This window comes from Hylobates moloch, unplaced genomic scaffold, assembly GCF_009828535.3.
Source record: "Hylobates moloch isolate HMO894 unplaced genomic scaffold, HMol_V3 SCAFFOLD_1, whole genome shotgun sequence".
NCBI classification, from domain to species: domain Eukaryota; kingdom Metazoa; phylum Chordata; class Mammalia; order Primates; family Hylobatidae; genus Hylobates; species Hylobates moloch.
In genome coordinates, this window is record NW_026652276.1 from 182,382,218 (window position 1) to 182,402,355 (window position 20,138).

Here is a 20,138-nt window from a genome sequence, read left to right on the forward strand (position 1 = left end):
TGGACATAAAGATGGCAATGATAGACACTGGGGACTACTAGACAGAGGAGGGAGAGACGGGAGTAAGGACTGAAAAAACCTCCCTATTGGGCACTATGCTTACTACCTGGGTGATGGGATCAGTCATACTCCAAACCTCAGCCTCGTGCAGTATACCCATGTAACAAACCTACACATGTATCCTCTGAATCTGAAATTTAAAAGTTGAAATTTAAAAAAATAAAATAAAAGTTATCCAAGAGCTAAAATCTAAGGGCCTTTGTCTTAGAATTTTAAAGTGAAGATACTTTCAAGATCATCTGGTTCAATCCTCTCTTTTTATAACATGATGCCCGGCACATAGTAGTTGAATATGTGTAAATCTTTGCTGAATAAACTAATGAATAAGTGAGGAATAAGACCTAGAAAGTGTTGATACCACTAGTTACTGGCATACCTGGCATAACAACATAAACCCCCTGACTTCTAAGTCAGTGCTCTGAGAGCCTCATATGTCATGCTATAAAGTTTGGACTGAACTCTGTCTCTATGAGCGGGCACTAAAGGATGTTAAGTGAAAAGGACAACAGAGTGTATGGTATGGAAGATGAGTTGACAGCGAAGCAGATAAAAGGCAATATCTAGTGCTTTGCAGCCATTAAGCCACATTTGGGCTCATAACATATAGAAAATTATTGAGAAAGACGTTGTCTGAACCTTATTTTTATTCACAGTGTCATTTATGAAGTAGCACATAAGAATAAGCAAAAATTCTTCTAATGAAGGAATTTTATATCATCTGTTACACCTTTCACGCCTAAGTATCTGTTTTTGCATTTCTATTAATACATAATTTGATGGGTATGTATAATAATGCTACCTGCAAGACTGATGTGTAAAGTCAGTAGAACCATGGTAAGATCCAGAACCTCCAAAATTGAATTCTTCTCCAATTGATGGCTGTTTTTATAACTGTCACTCTAAGGAGACCATCTGGGGATTTTTAGAAACTGCTTCAAATTATTTTAAAGGAGACCCAACTTCAACTCTACTGGTATGACATACCACAGTGGTTCACTTTGGGGAATAAACTGTGACGAGAGCAGTTATTTTCCATTTAACTGATGTGGTGAGTAGCACACCCCCAAAAGTACATGTCAGAATTTATTATGTTTGTGGGGGTTGAGTAGACTCAGAAAATTATGTATTATGATTTAAAACACAAATTAATATAAGCTGCAGAAAATAAAGCTCAGTAAAATCTTATTAACCGAGAGGAAGCTTTAAAAATAATCCTTTTTAATGTAGAGTGCATGTAATTGGTAGGATGGGAGTTGTCAGGTTTTTTTATTTTTCTTTTATCGAAAATCTGGATAACGTGGCAAAAACAGAAGTTAGAAACGCTAAACTGGAGGTAGTACATTTAGCTATGAAATCTTTTCTGGTTTCCTCTGACTAAATCTTTCCATCCTTTTTTTGGTGAGAATCTATCCTAAATACCTGAAGAATTCTCAACATAGTAATGATGCTCTGTATATAGTGTAGAGACATCTTGGAACGGGTAGAACTCCCACAAAGGAACAAAGTCTGAGATGCATTTGCAAGCCTCAGACATGAGATAGGAGCAATGTCAGGAGGAGTGATGGAAGATACCTTTGAAGAGGTGAGGAAGGAAATGAATTGGTAGGCATGAGTCCATACATAGAAAGGAAGTGCTCTTGAGGGTAAAGGGATAGCAGAATTTAACTAGAGGCAAGTAACAAGTTGTAAGTTGTGAGTAGTAAAGATACCAGCTTCACAAGAGTAACTTATTTGGTGGTGAAGACAAAGATAAGTTGGAAAGACTTAAACAGTTGATCAAGAGATCAGGTAGTTTGAACTTAATAGAGTAGACTGTAAGATGAGAATTGACTAGGAAGTAAATTATTCTAGTCTGGTCCAAGGTTGTGTTTAAGGAAGGCAGACAGGGAGTGGTAAGTGAGAGATGTTGAAAAGGAAGATTCTGTAGGCCACAGTGACTCAAAGAATGCGGGGGTAGAGGAAAGAGGTATAAAAATAACTCTAATTAAAGCAATGCTTTATGTAGAGTGCCCTATTTTATCCAAAATGATGAGGTATCCTATTCTGTATTTTGATTCCCATGACTAAGAAAGAAAAAATTATCTTAGAACATTTTTTCATACAGGACAGCAGTTTTAAAGCTCTTGCTTCATCAAACTCACTCTACCTCACTTGGACTTTGAAATTCCATAATTGGCAATCAGGTTGGTGTGAGACCAGACCTGTGGGACACCTAACTCATCACTCACACTCAATCTGACCAACAGGCCTGAGGTCAATAGCCCTAGAACTAACCTAAATATGGCCTGAAGTGAATGACCATTTAGGAAACAAAGTAAACTTTCCAGCAATATAGTAATGAAAATATATGCTTAGCTTTCAAAAGAAATGTACCTTCTTATTTTTATGGAGAAAAAATTTGTTAAAATTGTAAGTATTTTCACAAGGATGATCTCATTTTCACAGTAGCTCTGCAAAAGAGGAAACGGAGGAGATATTTTTATTCCCATTTTATAAAAGAAGAAATTGAGAGATGGGGAGATCAAGTGACTCTTCCAATTCTCTCTCTTAAGTAGGCCAACAGGTTAGAGCCAGAGCCAGTCTTCCTGATGACGTCCCTTTCTGTGCTCTTAAACCCAATCTGTCTGAGGACTTGGCATGGCACTGTCAGATGACATATACCAGGTGTCTTATATTTTTATTTCACGACATGTAAATGACATCCATACAGCACAGGCTATTGATATTCTACCCAATAAGCTCTATCTGAACAAGCAAATGTTTGCTGACATCCCCATCTACAAGAGTTTTGGGCATGACTTATTATCTAGACATTTATATTTTTTTAAAGTGGGCAGTTGAGTACTGTCAAGTTGTTATATAGTTTTATCCTGTGATAACTGGCCATTCATCTTTTACATTCAGAAATATTCTATGTATCTTCATAAAGATATTGTTGCAGCGTTCTTTATCCTTGCCTGATGACTTGAAAAATTGCTGTGAGCGGAAAATATCCATAAATTGTAAAAGGCAGTCTTACTAAGAAACACAAATAGTTCTCACTCTGTTTCTAAATAGCAGGATCACATTAAAACTCAAAAATAGATAACATTGATCACTACAATTCAAACAACTACTCTTTAGACCTGGCAGGGAACCTTGAGAGCTTTCAACATAACCCTTAGTTCTTTTTTCCTGTGAAATTCTGGCAGAGCAGAGGGAAGGAGAGAGCGTGCTTGGGGACTGGGGAGTCTGTTAACAGTGATTAAAGTTAGGGAGAGCCTTAGAGGAAGTGGCATTTGTTACCTTTCTGACTTTTACTTGGCCATTCAGAAACCCATTGTTTCCACAATCATACTCAAGTCATCCTTGACTGTAACTGTGGTGGGAATATCTTGGTAGAACTGTCCTGATTTTGTAGAAGAATATAACAAAGGACAAAGAGTAATTACTGAAATAGCAATCATCTTTTGCATAACAATTTACAGCTGAGAAACCCTTTCACCTGTATGATCTCATTCATTATTTCCCATAGAACAATAAGTTGCTATTACTATTGTTCGACATTACTTCTAAAGAATCTGAGTCACAGAGGATTGAAGCCAGTTTGGGAAAGTTATACAGCTAATAAGTGATGAAACTAGAACTCAGACCAAAGTTTTTGACCTCATATTGCATGTGATCTCTACTATACCTTGCAGCCTCCTAAACCTAAGGAGAACGCTGGAGCAAGAATGAAAGTAAATATAAAAAATAGTCAATGAGTTAAAAACAACTCACTGAATAGGAAATTGAGGAAATGAGGCACACCCAAGAGAAAATCCAAAAGGCCAATAAACATGAAAAGATGCTCACCCTCACTGGCAGTCTGGGAAATGCAAATCAAAACTATGATCACACCCATTAGATTAGTAAAAATTAAGTCTGAGAATACCAAGTACTGCGTCAGATGTAAAGCAATGAAAATTTCAACACACTACTGATGGGAGTGTAAATCAATATGACCTCTTTTGTCGGCCATTTGCCACTATCTAACAAAGTTGAAGATGCACATGGTCTGTGCCAGCACGGGGTCCATAGCAGAGTTATTTTCAATAGCCACAAATTTGTCATAACTCCAGTGTCCATTAACAAAAGAATGGATGAATGTTATTAAGTAGTAATATAGCCATCAATAAATACTATATTCCGATGAAAACTAATCAACTAGAGGCACAAGTATCAAAATAGATAAATATCACAAACACATTTTAAGAAAAGTTATAGAATATTAAAATACATACCATTTACAAAAGGCTTAAAATATGTAAAATACTTTCCAGGGATTATTATTATTTAGGGATTAGATACTATTTAGAGATATTGTTTTTACGGACACCTAGATATGATATAAACTATAAAGGTATATGTAAATAACAAACCTCAAATAGGACAGTGGTTACCTTGGAAAGGGCTATAAAGAAGTGCAAGTTGGGGGAGACGTGCTAGCCAAGGCAGATTCAACGAATATGAGCAATGTTCCAATCATTAAGTTGGATGTTAGTATACAAGTATTTGTTGTTCTTTCAACCTTTTAAATGTGGAAAATATAACATTAAAACTAAAAGAAACAGGAGGAGAGAAAAATAGTCTATCTGAATCAGACACTTCTCTGGGACACTGAGATGAATGGAATCAATTAAAAACGATGCCCAAAGCATCCCCAGCTGCCACAGTCTGAAGAGGAATTATAATAACAGTGAGGGAATGTCCACTCCAATTCAGTTCTGAGCCGTGGACCCACATTCCAGCCACCACATCAGTACCCTCCTCTGACAGACATTATGGAAAAGTGGAGTTCCATCTGACCAGTCACATAGGTTATGACATTTTCTAGAGGCAGACCTAACCTGGATCCCTGAAAATGTCTGCTTGGCCTTTCTGTCAATTTGGGAAAAGGGACTGTTAATTAAGACAATGCTGTTAATTGTTTTATTCATTTTATGTCATACACCTACAAAAGACCAGAAAAGTAGTCAACTCTAAAAGTTCAACTCTGTTTTTCATTTTTAGCGTTTGCAAGCTTGCTGGGCAAGGATGTCTCAGAATGAAATCTCTAGCCATTTGTACCTCCCATTCCAGAATTATTCGATAAACTGATGTCTGTTGAGTTGCTTATCTGACGATCTGTGAAAACATGTCTTTTCATCCCTAATATACTCCTCAGCATAGTCAGGCACAATCTCAATTTGCAAGTTCAATTTTCAAGTACTATGGTTTGTGAAGATAAAAATACCAATCCATGATAAAATAGTTCTCCAAAAATAAAATTGTTATTCATACATAATTGAAAATTTTTAAAAACATTTATCTCAAACAGCCATGATTTTCTGCATTTAAAGCAGGAAAAAATATTTCTCTGAATATATTTTATAATGGATAATTTGCATTCAGAGCATTTCTAATCATAAAGTTGGCCTCTAACCAGTAGACCTCTGAAAATCTGTGATAGTTCACTGGGGAGAAAGGACAAGTGCCTTTATTGAAAATGATCCACAGAAATATTAGTTTATATAAGATCAGAGGATGAACTGTGGCAGCTTTCTATTTGAAACTGAGGGTCCCAAATCTCCTCCATCCTATTTTAACAACAATCATATTAATAATAGTCCACATCTATTGAGCACTGTGTGTCATACACTATGCCAAGTACTCTTCCTACATTATGTCATTTCATTCTCACAATTTTACAAATGAGGAACTGTGGCTCAAAGCAGGGAACTTGGTCAATATCATGTATCTGTTAAATAGTAGAGCCAAGATGTCAACCCAGCTCCCTAATCCCAAAACCTGCACTCTTGACCTTTGCTCGCATATACATGGAAGCTTTGTAATTACCTGCTATAGATGGAAAAAAAGAAATGGGCAAATATTTTTCTGTTCCATAAAAAAGAAAAAGGGCAATTGACTTATTCAACTTATACAAAAAAAATATGCTAGGGCTTTCTTTTTCGTCTAAAACTCATGACCACTACTTCTCAATAGTTCGAAATTATATTAACCAAATTACACTGAAGATGGAAAGTAAGATGAAAAAGCAGCATAGAGAATGTGCTTCTTCAAGGTACACATTCCTCTAACTTTTTCTTTCAGAGCCTTTGTTTCTGAATATGAAGTTGTTTCTGAACTTCAAGAATAGCCAAATAGCTTTTTTTCAGCACTTGATCATTGTATTTGTTGGCAGTCCTGTTGTAACCTTGAGTCACCTACAGCGATTTTAAGTATTATTCTAATTGATTTTCTCACTGCTTACTGAGAAACAACACCTCTCACTAGTCTCATAAATAATTCCATTTCTCTATGTCAACGTTAATTGAACTTACCTCATGTTGTCAATCTCTTTTTTTCTTACAGGTGATGTCATTGTCTATATTAATGAAGTTTGTGTCCTTGGACACACTCATGCAGATGTTGTCAAACTTTTCCAGTCTGTTCCTATTGGTCAGAGTGTCAACCTGGTGTTGTGTCGTGGCTACCCTTTGCCCTTTGATCCTGAAGACCCTGCTAACAGCATGGTGCCACCCCTTGCAATAATGGAGAGGCCACCTCCAGTGATGGTCAATGGAAGACACAATTATGAAACATATTTGGAGTACATTTCTCGGACCTCACAGTCAGTTCCAGATATAACAGATCGGCCGCCTCATTCTTTGCACTCCATGCCAGCTGATGGTCAGCTAGACGGCACGTATCCACCGCCCGTCCATGACGACAATGTGTCTATGGCTTCATCTGGGGCCACCCAAGCTGAACTTATGACCTTAACCATTGTGAAAGGTGCCCAGGGCTTCGGATTCACTATTGCCGACAGTCCTACAGGACAGCGGGTGAAACAAATACTTGACATTCAGGGATGCCCTGGCCTGTGTGAAGGCGACCTCATTGTTGAGATCAACCAGCAGAATGTACAGAACCTGAGCCATACAGAAGTAGTGGATATACTTAAGGACTGTCCCATTGGAAGTGAAACTTCTTTGATTATCCATCGAGGAGGTAAGACAAACACTGGCTCAGCAATAAAATATGTGGGTAAAATAGTAGGATCATTTAATAATATTGTTGAAATGGAGATTTCCTTGGAGTTGAATGAAATTATACTTTAAAAAATAAAGCTTAAAGAGTAAGAGAGAAAAACATGAATTAAAGGAAGCTTTGTGTTTGAATTCTGAGAATACGTCTTTTTCTATTTTGTGTTAAACACAGTAATAGTTCTTTCAGTCTTACAGACATATTGATAGAAAGTTAGAGGGTAAAGATCAAATCCTCAACTATGAATGTATTTTGTTTCAAAAGTTCATTCACGTATCGGTCATGGAGAACTCAAACTGGTTTCCCATTGATTTAATTAAGAAACCTGCTTTTACGATGGAAGCGATGCTTTGAATCGTGCTTAGGTTTCCAGGCTAGCAGGTGGAAGGTGGTTCAACCCCTACTAAATCCAAGCACGGTCTTGACAATACTCAGATGGACCATGAACTGTGAGAGCTGTGGGAGCTGTGCTGCTGTAGAAAAATCTTTTCACAGTTTGGAATGATGCTGTTCAGGACACTTCTGCTACTACAGGGACTGCTCTAGCAAGAATTACCCATAGTGCCTCCCATGATCTGGGAAGAAAGTTACAGAACAGGGTGAGGGCTGAAGTTCTGGGCTGAGTGTCCTAGGCAAAGTATGGAAATAGGAGCAGTGCCAAGTGTGGTAGAAGCTCTGAGCCATGAATATTTCTTCCCCTCTACCTTTTCTGTGGGGAAGGGAATGGGGTAAAGCACAGGGCCCCTTCTCCACACCTCTGCTGCTTTGCTCTGGATGACCAGTGAACCTGGAGAGAGAAGGGAGGGAAGAGACCATAGATAAAGAGGATACTATCTCAAAAAAAGAGTGTAAAGGAAAAGGATCAGGCTAAGCCCTGGTTTTCCCGTTTGCCAATTTGTGGACTTAGGACACTGAAAGTCAATGAGCCTCAGCCGTGTCATCTGTTACAATGGGATAATAATACTACCTAACCCAATGGTAGTGTTGTAACCCAACATGTGCTCACTAAATGTCTGGCGAGTCTAAACACCGAAGCTTCGGCATGGATGGGTCAGAAGGAACAGGACAATGAGGAACTCATGCATGAAGGACACACATGTGACAAACATGTGGTTGCCTATTCAGAGCACTCAAAACTGCCTGAAACTCTGTCAGTTTGAAATGCAAGTGAAGGCAGTCAAAGCTGAAAGAAAGAAGCACCTTTTATGATTTATTTGGCCCTGTCTGCAGGTGTTTTTCCTTCAAGGAAGTATTACATTGTTGATTCCTTGTTTGGAAACGGACAGCAAACACCAGGCATTTGTGAGCAGCACTCTACAAAGTCTTAGGTTCCTGTACTAAAAGGGAAATTCATATGATAGCAAAACAATCTTAAAGTTGACCTTCTCAAGGCATTGCTACAAAATAGCACTTGAATTCTCATAATTAAATGTTGGCAGGGTATTTTAATTTCTTGCATTGCTTAAGATTAAAATAAACATTGCTAATTAAACAGCCATATCTTCATAGTGTCCAATTGAAAATCAAATATTTGGACCAAGTTCTTTATATTAAATGGTATCACAAACTCACTGTGCAGTATCCACTGTATGATTCATAGAAACAAATTTGGATGCATTTTTTATATACAGCTTCTTCTAAAAGCATGACATAGCAGAAAAAAGGTACTTTGAAATCCCTAATTTACATTATGGTAATTTGTACTTTTCTGAAAACATTGTGTGCCTGCTATCGGCTTGGCTACCCTATTCTCACTTCCCCTTTGCCCCCCATTTACTCCAAAAGTAATCAAAGTGGTCTTTGCATTTGGTTTGTGTTTGGGGATGAGGGAATTGGTTTTTGTTTTTTGCCTAGCATAGCAAAATGCAGAATGCTGTGATGCTTAAAGTACTTCTAGTCGAAAACCTCTTGAGTTTACCTTAATTCTCACATTTGTACTCATCTCTCTGAAATTAATAGGAACTAGCACCATGCTTATGTGGTGAAATTCACTTTATCTTATTATGGGCTACTCAGAAGTGCCTATGACCTCATTGAGATAAGCAGACTCAAGAGCTGAGTCGCAGTCCTGGGTCCTTATATCAGGACCATGGGTGGTCAGCTGTTTTTAATTATTTACTAGAGTTTTTAATTTATAAAGTAATAATGTACATGGTTTAACTTTTTAAAGCAAATAATGTCAACAAGTATAAAATGAAAGTAATTTTCCGTCCTATCCCAGACTTTCAGTCCTTTCTCCCAGAGGCAAATATATTGTTTGCATGTATAGTCACAGAAAGTTTATTGTCTACTAGCACATGTTTGAATATATATAGTATGTTTAATATAGATGGGATACATGTGAGTTACTTTAAAATACCTTGGTTATTTGGTATTTGTTTTACATACACCATGTGGCATAATTTACATACCACAACACTCACCAATGTAAATGTATGCTCAGCATGTTGCTAAAATGATATAGTTGTGCAACAATCATCATAATCCTTAGAACATCCATCATCCTGAATTCTCCCAAACCCCAGGTAACCACTAATATGCTTTCTGAATAGTTTTGTCTTTCTATAACTTTTTCATAAATGGAATCATACAGTATGTGATATTTTACTTAGCTTAATGCTGGTGAGAGTTACCTATGTCAGTGAGGTTTAAGTGGTTTGTTTCTTTTATGGCTGCGTAGTATTCCATTGTACAGATACACTCCATTTTCCTGTCCATTCATTAGTGTATGGACATTTGAGTTGTTTTCAGTTTTTGACATTAATGAATCATGTTGTTATGAACATTTGGATACATGTGTTTGTGTTGCTTATGTTTTCATTTTTCTTGGGTAGATACCTAGGAGTAGTATTGCTCAGCTGTAAGAAGAATATATATTTAAATTGTTAAGAAGTAGAATGTTTTCCAAAATGGCTGTTGTACAAGGTTTCCAATATCTGCCCATTGTTGCCCACATTTGGCATAATCAGTCTTTTTTATTATAGCTATTCTGATGAGCATGTAGTGACACCTTTATGTGGTTTTAATTTACATTTTCTAATCGTTTTCATGTGTTTATTAGCATTCATATATCTTCGGTAGCATGTCTATTCAAATAATTTGCCTATATTGTGCTGTCCTTTTAAGTTTTATTAAGTTATAAAAGTTCTTCCTTTGTAAGCTGTGTGATTTGCAGGTATTTTCTGTCTATAGCTTGTATTTTCATTTTCTTAGTGGTGCCTTTGAAGCACCCAAGTGTTTAATTCTGTTAAAATCCAATTTATCAATTTATCAAATTTTTCCTTTTTTTTTTTTTTTTTTTTTTTTTTTGATACTGAGTCTCACTCTGTTGCCCAGGCTGTAGTGCAGTGACACGAACTTGGCTCACTGTAACCTTCGCCTCCCGGGTTCAAGCAATTCTCCTGCCTCATTCTCCTGAGTAGCTGGGATTACAGGCGTGTGCCAACACATCCGGCTAATTTTTTATATTTTTGGTAGAGACAGGGTTTCACTGTGTTAGCCAGGATGGTCTAAATATCCTGACCTCGTGATCCGCCCACCTTGGCCTCCCAAAGTGCTGGGATTACATGCATGAGCCACCGTGCCTGGCTCAAGTTTTTTTTTTTTCTTATATGGATCATTCTTTCGGTGTTATATCTAAGAAATCTTTGCCTGACCTGAGATTTCTTGTGTTTTCTTCTAAAAATTGTATACCTTTATCTCTTTTATTTAGGTCTATAAACATTTTAATTTTTGTGTATACTGTGAATTAAGGGCCTAACTTTTGTTTGCTTACGTATATCCAATCATTCTAGCACCATTTGTTGAAAAAGCTAATTTTTTTATTGAATTCCCTTGACACTTTTGTCAAAAATGAATTAGCATAAATGTGGAGGTTTATTTCTAGATGCCCTGTTCTGTTCCATTGATCTGTTTGTCTATTCTTATGCTACTACCATGCTCTCTAGGTTACTTTAGCTTTCTATTAAGTCTTGAAACCAGAAAGCGTTAGTCCTCCAACTTTTTCTCCTTTTTCAAAATAATTTGGCTATTCTAGGTCCTTTGCATTTCCATAAACATTCTAGGATTGCATTGTTCTTTTTTTTTTTTTTTTTTTTTTTTTTTTTTTTTTTTTTTAAGCGACAGGGTCTCATTCTGTTGTCTAAGCTACAGTACAGTGGTGCAATCATAGCTCACTGCAGCCTCAAACTCCTGGGCTCAAGTGATCCTTCACCTCAGCCTCTCCAGTAGGTAGGACTACAGGCAAATGCCACTGTACCTGGCTTTTTTAATTTTCTTTTAGTGATGAAGTCTCACTGTGTTTCCCAGGAGTGTCTAGAGCTCCTGGGCTCATGCAGTCCTCCTGCCTCTGCCTCCCAAAGAGTTGGGATTACAGGAATGAGTCACTGTGCCTGGCCTAGGATTGCCTTTTAAATTATTTTGCTACATAAAAGGCCTGCTGAGATTTGGGTGTTACATCGAATCTGTAGAGCTATTTGTGGAAAATTGCCAACATTGAACCTTTTAATTCATAAAGATAGTATCTCTTCACTTATTTGGATCTTTAATTTCTCTCAGCAATAGTTTGTAGTTTTCAATGTACAGATCTTGTACTTTTGTTCAATTTATTTCTAGCTATTTTATTCTTGTTGATGTTATTGTCAATGGAATTGTTTTATGTCTTTTCAGGTTGTTTATTGCTAATATATAGAAATGCACTTGTGTTTCATTTTTGATTTTGTACACTGCAATTTTATTAAACTGACTTTTTAAGTCTGGAGGCTTTTTGTAGACTCCATAATATATTCTATGTAGTTATTACACCATCTGGTAATAAAGACAGTTTCACTTCTTCCTTTCCAATTTGTATGCGTTTGACTTCTTTTCCTTGCCTTATTACACTAGCTTGAACTTCCCAGAATAATATTGAGTGCAAGAGAGGTGAGCAGACATCCTTACCTTGTTACCAATTTTAGAAGCTGTTAGTCTTGCATCATTACATCTGATTTTAGGACAGGATTTTTATATGCCCTTTATCAGGTTGAGAAACTTGTCTTCTATTCTTGGTTTGCTGTAAATTTAAATAATCAGTGGGTCTTAGTTTTTATCAAATGTTTTTGCTGCAGCTATTGGGATGATCTTGTAGTTTTTGTCCTTTATTAATATGGTATATTACATAACATGATTTTTAGTTATTGAACTAATTTAACGGTCCTGGGATAACAACCCTACTTGATCATGGTATGTAACTCTTTTTGTATGTTGCTGAATTTCGTTTGTTCGCATTTTGTTAAGGATTTTTTAACCTGTTTGGGGGAAGGTTTTTCTGTTGTTTTCTTTTCATGTGATATATTTCTCTGGCTTTGGTGTCAGGATAATAGTGGCTTCATAAAATGAGTAGGAAAGTGTTCCCTCTCCCTCTATTTTCTGCAGCAGTTTGTGTAGGACTGATATTATTTCTTCCTTAAAAGTCTGATAGAATTCACCAATGAAGTCATCTAGTCTGAGCTTTCATTTGTAGGAAGGTTTTTAGGTATTAATTCCATTTCTTTTCTTGATTTAATGTTTTCTTCTTAAATCAGTTTTGGTAATTTATGTATTTCTAGAAATTTTTATAATTCATCTAAGTTGTTGAATTAGCATAAAGTTTTTAATAAAATTGTATGTAATTCCTTTTTAAGAACTAACTTTTGAAATTGCTGATTTTCTGCTTTCCATTTCAACATTTTCCACTCTGGTGTTTATAGTTTTTTCTCTCCAGCTTACTTCGTGTTTGATTTACTTTTCCTTTTCTGTCTTCTTGAGGCTGAAGCTTAGAGGATTAATGATTCCATTTCTTTCTAACAAAATCACTTAAAACTATAAATTTCACTCCAACTACTTCTTTAGCTAAATTCCATAAATTTTACTATGTTGTGTTTTCCTTTTACACTCAGTCTAAGATATTTATTTCCCTTGTAATTTCTTTTTTGACCTATAGGTTACTTAGAAAAGTGTTTACTATCCCAACATTTGGAATTTCCCAAATCTTTTTCTATAGTTGATTTCTAATAATTTCATTGTCAAAGAGAACATGTTTTGTATGATTTTGGTCCTGTTAACTACGTTACAGTTGTATATGTCCTAGTGCCTTGCTTTTTTTAATATTAATTTATTTTGGAGGGTTTTATATATTAGTTCAGAAATATATCTTGTTTTTAATACTCAATCAGATTCCCAATAAAGCTAATGGATATTGTTGTTGCTTTCAGGCTTTTTCTATTAGAAAAATAGTGTATCTTTTAAATCTATTTTTAATTGACACAATAAATTACACATATTTATGGAGTATATGATGTTTCAACACATGTATATGCTGTATAATTATCAAATCAGGGTAAGTAAATCCATCACCTCAAGCATTTATCATTTCTTTGTGGTGAAAACATTCAAAATCCTCTATCTACTTTGAAATATGCTATACATTATTGGTAACTATAGTCAACCTCATGTGCAATAGGACACAGGAACTATTTTCTCCTAACAGTAACTTTGTATCCTTTGTACAATCTCCCCCTACCCCTCCTTCCCACTACCCTCCCCAGCCACTGCTATCCACTATTCTATTTTCCATTTCTATGAGATGAACTCTTTTATATTCTGCATATAAGTGAGATCATGCAGTATTTGTCTTTCTGGGCCTGGCATACTTAATGTAATGTCCTCCAGGTTTATTCATGTTGTTGCAAATGACAGGATTTCATTCTCTTTTATGGCTGAATAGTATTCCATTGTGTAGATTTACCACATTTCTTTAACCATTCATCCATTGATGGACACTTGGGTTGGCTCCATATCTTGGCTATTGCGAATAGTACTTCAATAAATATAGGAGTGAAGATAACTCTGTGACATTCATTTTATTTTCTTCAGATATATACCTAGTAGAATTACTGATCATGCAGTTCTATTTTTAATATTTTGAGAAACTTCCATACTGTTTTCCATAATGGCTGTACTAATTTACATTGCCATCCACAGTGTACAAGGGTTCCCTTTTCTCCACATCCTCGCCGACACTTGTTATCTTTTGTCTTTTTGCTAATAGCTATCTTAACACATTGATGTGATATCACACTGTGGTTTTGATTTGTATTTCCCTGATAATTAGTGATGGTGAGCAATTTTTCATATAACTGTTAGCCATTCATATGTCTTTTGAGAAATGCCTACTCAGGTCTTTTGCACTTTTTTTTTTTTTTTTTTTTTTTTTAGCTGTTAAGCTGTTTGAGTTCCTTGTATATTTTCTATATTAACTTCTTGTCAGATGAATAGTTTGCAAATATTTTATCCTATTTTGTAGGTTGTCTCCTCACTCTGTTGATTTTTTTTCAGTATGGAATATTTTTAATTGGATGTAATCTCATTTGTCTGCTTTTTTATTGCCTGTGCTTTTGAGGCATATCCAAAAAACCATTGTCCAAGCCAATATCATGAAGTATCTCCCCATGTTTTCCTATAGTGCATTCATAGTTTTGGATCTTACATTTAAGTTTTTGATGCATTTTGATTTGATTTTTGTGAAACACAGAAGTCTAGTTTTATTTCCAATTTTCACAGCACCATTTATAAAGCTGTGCTTTCCCCAGTGAATCTATTTTATCTAAGTATAGCCACTCCTACTCTTTTGTTTACTGTTTGCCTGGAATATCTTCTTCCATCCCTTTATTTTCACCCTCTGTGTGTCCTTAATGTTAATGTGAGTCTCTTGTAAGCAGCATATAGTTGGATCTTGTTTTTTAAACTATTCGGCAAATCTGTGTCTTTTGATTGGAGATTTCAATCCATTTACATTCAAAGTATTTATTGATAGATAAGGACTTACTACTGATGTTTTGTTAATGGTTCATAGTAGAGATATCTATGATTTACAGAGCAATATAACGGTATTGAATTACTCTGGATTTGATATACTTGCCCTTATCAGTGAATGTTGTACTTTCATATGCTTTCATTTCTACTTGAAGAACTCCCTTAAGCATTTGATATAAGGCAAATGTAGGGGAATGACTTCCCTCAACTTTTGCTTGTTCAGGAAAGACTTTCAGCTCTTTCAATATCATCCCCTTCTTTCTTGGCCTCTGGGGTTTCTGCTGAGATATCTGTTCATAGTCTAATGGTAGTTCCCTTATATATGACTTGACATTTTTCTCATTGCTGCTTTTTAAATTCTTACTTTGTCTTTGACTTTTGACCATTTAATTGCACTTTGACTCAGTGAGGACCTCTCTAGGTTGAGTTTGTTTGGGAACCTGTAATCTTCATTAATCTGGATGTTCTTATCTCTTCCAAGACTTGGAAAGTTTTCACCAATTATTTTATAATTACAGATAAGCTTTCTGTCTCTATCTTTGTCACTTCTTTTTCTGAAACTCTCATAATGCAGATGTTTTCTCATTTAATGGTATCCCAGGACTCCCATAGGCTGTTTTCACTTTTTTATTGTTTTGGTTTTTTGTTTTCCCCTCTGATTGGGTAATTTCAAAAGATCTATCTTCAGATTCAGAGATTCTTTCTTCTGCTTGATCTAGTCTGCTACTGAAGCTCCATATTGTATGTTTTTAATTTCATTCAGGAAATTCTTCAGCTCCAAGATTTCTACTGGTTCTTTTTTAGATATCCACCTCTTTGTTAGGTTTCTCCTTGAGATCATGAACTGTTTCTCTGATTTTTTTCAACTGTCGATCTGTATTCTCTTGTATCTCACTGAGTTTGCTTAAGACCATTATTTTTAATTCCTTTTCAGACAATTTATAAATTTCCCTTTTTTTGGAGGTTAGTTACAGAGTTATTGTGTTCCTTTGGTAGGGTTGTATTTTCACCTCCAAACGAGTCTTAGTATGTCAGCTGAAAAAGATGTAGTGGCTGGTTCCAAGTATATTCAGTGGTATAGTCTTTGCACAGATTCTTCAGCTGCAATTAACATTTGCGATGATGTCTCAGCAGCCTAGGCTATAGGAGTTTGTGGCAGCAGCAGTGGCAGCATAGATTGCTGGGGTTCTTGGTGGCAAGAGTTTTGAGACTGTCCTGATCATGTTTTCTCCACAATGGGCAGACTTAGCTCAATGAATCCCTCTTGGTGTTGGGTCTAACATGGTCAATATGCAGCTGCAGCGGCAGTGGGCTCCAGGACACAGATGTCAGAGTAGCTGTGAACCTCAGGTCCTGGGTTCAAGATCTTGCCAACCTATTGTAACAACTGGGCTTTGTGGTATAGGTTTACTCTCTGAGGCAGAGTTGGATAGAGATTACCCACAGAGCCAGGATCTGTGACTCTGTGGCAACCTCCAGCAGCTTAGGCCCAGGGGGCCAGGTTGTAGCTATGTCTCTGACCCTGAGGGCAGGGCACAGCACTGGCCTGGCTCCAGGAAAGAAGGGGTGCTATGGAGATTTGGGCCTGGCGAGCAGGATACAGCTGCAATTTGTGAACCAGAGACAGTAGGACATAGCGTCAAGTCAGATCCTGGGGGATGAGACACTATTTAGTGGTGACTTTGGACCCTGAGGTGGTGGAACACAGCAGCATCCCAGACTTGGTAAGGTCAGGTGCAGCAGCAAGAACCCTAGAATAGCGGAGTGCAGCAATTGCTTAGGCTCTCGTGGGACAGGGAGCAGCACAGAGATGACTTTACTACCCAGCGAAGGGTTTGTCTCAGCAGCTCAGACTCCAAGGGGCTAGTTTGACTCCAGGGAAGCAGGGTACTAGTTGTTTAGCATGTGGGCCAGGGTGTCTCAGCCCAGCCAATGCTGTTTCTCTGGGATGCAGGGTTTCTATCAGCTCAGCCCAGGGATGCATGGCTGCTCAGCTTCACCAGGGCACTAATTCCTTTGGAGGCAATGTGCTGCTTTGGCTCAGTCCCAGGAGGTGTGACTGTTCTCAGTGGCCAAGACATCATTTCCCAGGAGGCAGGGCACATCTTCAACTCAGGCACTGGTGGGACATGACTCCTCTGGACAGCCAAGGCACTGTTTCCCCAGGATGCAGGGCACTATTTCAGCTCAGACACAGGGAGCTGAATGTAGCAGTTACTGGGAGGGGTAGATAAAGCTGTGTTGTTAATCCACTGTTTCCTTGGGAGGCAGTGCCCAGCTTTATTTTGGGCCTTGATTGACAAGATGCAGCAACCACTGGGAGGGGTAGATAGAGCAGCTCTACAGCAGCTTGGCCTCACAGCGTAGGGTATGGTAGCAGCTCTGCTCAGGGATGGTGAACCACTGAACAGGGATGGCTCCATGGTGGCTAAGCCCTTAGGCATGGAAGGGTGCCATGGCCACTCACCCCCAGAGCAGGACACACCCTAGCAGTAGTTCTGATTCCAAGATGGCAAAGCACAGTAGCTGTGTGGGTCATAGGGGGCAAGGCACAGTATTGGCTTCTTTTCTGGAGGGAGCATGACTGTGTGGACTCTTGGCACCTCCTTCAGCTGGGTTCAGTATCTGTGAGGACTGCAGGAGTCCCCAGTGGTGAGGACTGCAGGTGTCCAAGGTGTTGATGGGGGATGCTGGGGTCCACCTGCTTACCTTTTCCTCAGAGGGAGAAGTCCCTCCTGGTTCTGAGCTGAGCCCGGCTGGGAGGTGAGATGGTGGAGGTCAGGGGTTTACTTCCATTCTCTCTGGGGCCATCCTAGATTTCTGTGCTCTACAGGGTTTCTGCTACTCCTTTGATGTGCACTGGTGCTCTCCTTTGGTTATTTTCATCAAAATGTAGTTACTTATCTGTTGTTTGGACTGTCCTTGTTGGGTAGAGACAAGTGCTAAGCGTTTCTAGTTGGCCATCTTACCCCTTTCTCAGTTTCAACAAACACTTTTTGAATGCCCACAATGTGCTAGGCACTTTTTTGGCACTAGAGATAAAGCAATAAACAAAGCCAATCATATCCTTTTCCTCATGGAATTGATATTATTAAAGACAGACCAAAAAATAAATAACATAAATATGTCTTTAGTTTGTTTTTTACATTTATATCTTCTATCCCCCCTGGAGTTTTATCCTTGAATATCAATCTTATGCCCAGCTCCTTTACTGAGTTATCTTATTGTTTCTCATAATTTTTTCAGTTCATTTCATGGTATTTGGGGGCATACAGTCGTACCACCTACAAATAACAATCACTTTGCCTCCTCCTTTCTTATTTGCATACCTTTGATTTGTGTTATTATATACATGTCACTGTTAATAGTGAGTATTATGGAAATTTCTATCCATTTCCTGACTTAAATGGAAAGTCTCATTTTACATTCTTAAATACTGGCCTTCCATTTAAGATTAATATTTGCCATGCTAAAGAAATACCCCTCAATTCCCATTTCATTCAGAATCTGTATCAAAAATGGGCAATAAATTTTATCCAAAGCTTTTTTTTGCCATCTTTGGAGATGATTATTGTTTTCTCCTTTGACGTATCACAATGATGAGTTGCATTAAGGGACTTATTAGCATTAAGCTATCCTTTCATTCCTGGAATAAACTATGTTCAGTCATATTATGCTTATAATACACTCCTAAATTCTATTTATTTACATATAATTTTGCATCAACTTTAAATGACATTGGCCTAAAATTTCCTTTTTGTTATATTTTTTACCATCAGATTTTACTATTAAAGTTATGCTGATGTCTTAAAAGCAATCAATACACTTTCTCTGCTGAGAAATAATTTAATTATCTTCAAAGCTATCTATTCCTTGCAGATATACATCTTTTCAATTATCTAGTTCTGGTGTGTTAGGTTTTGTTTTTTGTTTAATTTGGTTTGGTTTGGTGGGAGGAAGTGTACTCTTTTAGAACTTTTCCATTTCTTCCATAGTAATTAATTTTTTTAGAGTTTCTGTCTTGCCAGGGCTCAGTTTTTACAATGCATGTTATCCTACAAATTGTCTCTTTTATTCAGGTTTTCAAATGTGTTTAAATAGAATTAAAATCAAATATTCTCCATTTTTCTTCTAGTTTCCACTTTACCTGAGAGTAGTTCTATTATTCCCATTTCTTTTTTCTTTTTTTTTTTTTTTTTTAATTTAAATAGAAATGAGGTCTTGCTATGTTGACCAGGCTGGTTTCAAACTCCTGCCCTCAAGCGATCCTCCCATCTTGGCCTCCAAAAGTGCTGCGATACTAGGCGTGAGCCCCCACGCCTGGCCCTTATTTCTTATTAGTGCTTTTTCTTAATTAGGTTGGCTAGTGGTTTTTCTATTTTAATGGCTCAAGAAACATACTAGTTTATTTATAAATAATTTATTGGCTGATGCCCAGCCTAGTGTGGAACAGGGAATAATTACACTCTGCTCAAGGACACTGTTGTTTGATGTCTGGAATATGACAAACCCAGAGTGATTACCATAATCAAGCCTAATTATATATTTTTTTCATATTTATATTAAAATGCAACAAAGTCTTCTGCTTAATTTGTGAGCTTCCTGTTAATTGCACTTGACCCGTTTTTGAAACCTTTTCTTCCTAGTTCTATAAAACATGATCCCCCAAAGTTTTCACTAGATCAGTATATTCTCTTCTTTTTTTTTTTTTTTTTTTTTTTTGAGACGGAGTCTTGCTCTGTTGCCCAGGCTAGAGTGCAATGGGCGCGATCTCGGCTCACTGCAAGCTCCACCTCCTGGGTTCACGCCATTCTCCTGCCTCAGCCTCCCGAGTAGCTGGGACTACAGGCGTGTGCCACCTCGCCCAGCTAATTTTTTGTATTTTCAGTAGAGACGGGGTTTCACCGTGTTAGCCAGGATGGTCTCGATCTCCTGACCTCATGATCCGCCCGCCTCGGCCTCCCAAAGTGCTGGGATTACAGGCGTGAGCCACCGCGCCCGGCCCAGTATATTCTCTTCTTATACTGACAATATATTAACTAGTATGGATAATACACATCTTTTTTTTATATTCAAAGAGAATTCAGAGTATTTAAGAGGTATCATAGACTGTATCAGAGCTTTGAGAGAAAAGCAGAAAATTAAGGACCCAGAGAATTGTGTTTTCGCTTTAAGATTTTAAAAAGCATATTAGAGAAAAT

At 37.3% G+C, this 20,138-nt stretch overlaps 1 protein-coding gene across 6 annotated transcripts in view; it reads left to right on the forward strand.

Annotated features, from left to right (window-relative positions):
- MAGI2 (membrane associated guanylate kinase, WW and PDZ domain containing 2) overlaps positions 1-20,138 on the forward strand; it is a 1,482,569-nt gene that overhangs the window by 1,231,499 nt on the left and 230,932 nt on the right. For all 6 annotated transcript variants that reach the window (XM_032761229.2, XM_032761230.2, XM_032761232.2 and 3 more), the window contains one exon: positions 6,433-7,071. In XM_032761229.2, the coding sequence (XP_032617120.1) occupies positions 6,433-7,071 (639 nt within the window). The remainder of the gene's footprint in view (positions 1-6,432; positions 7,072-20,138) is intronic.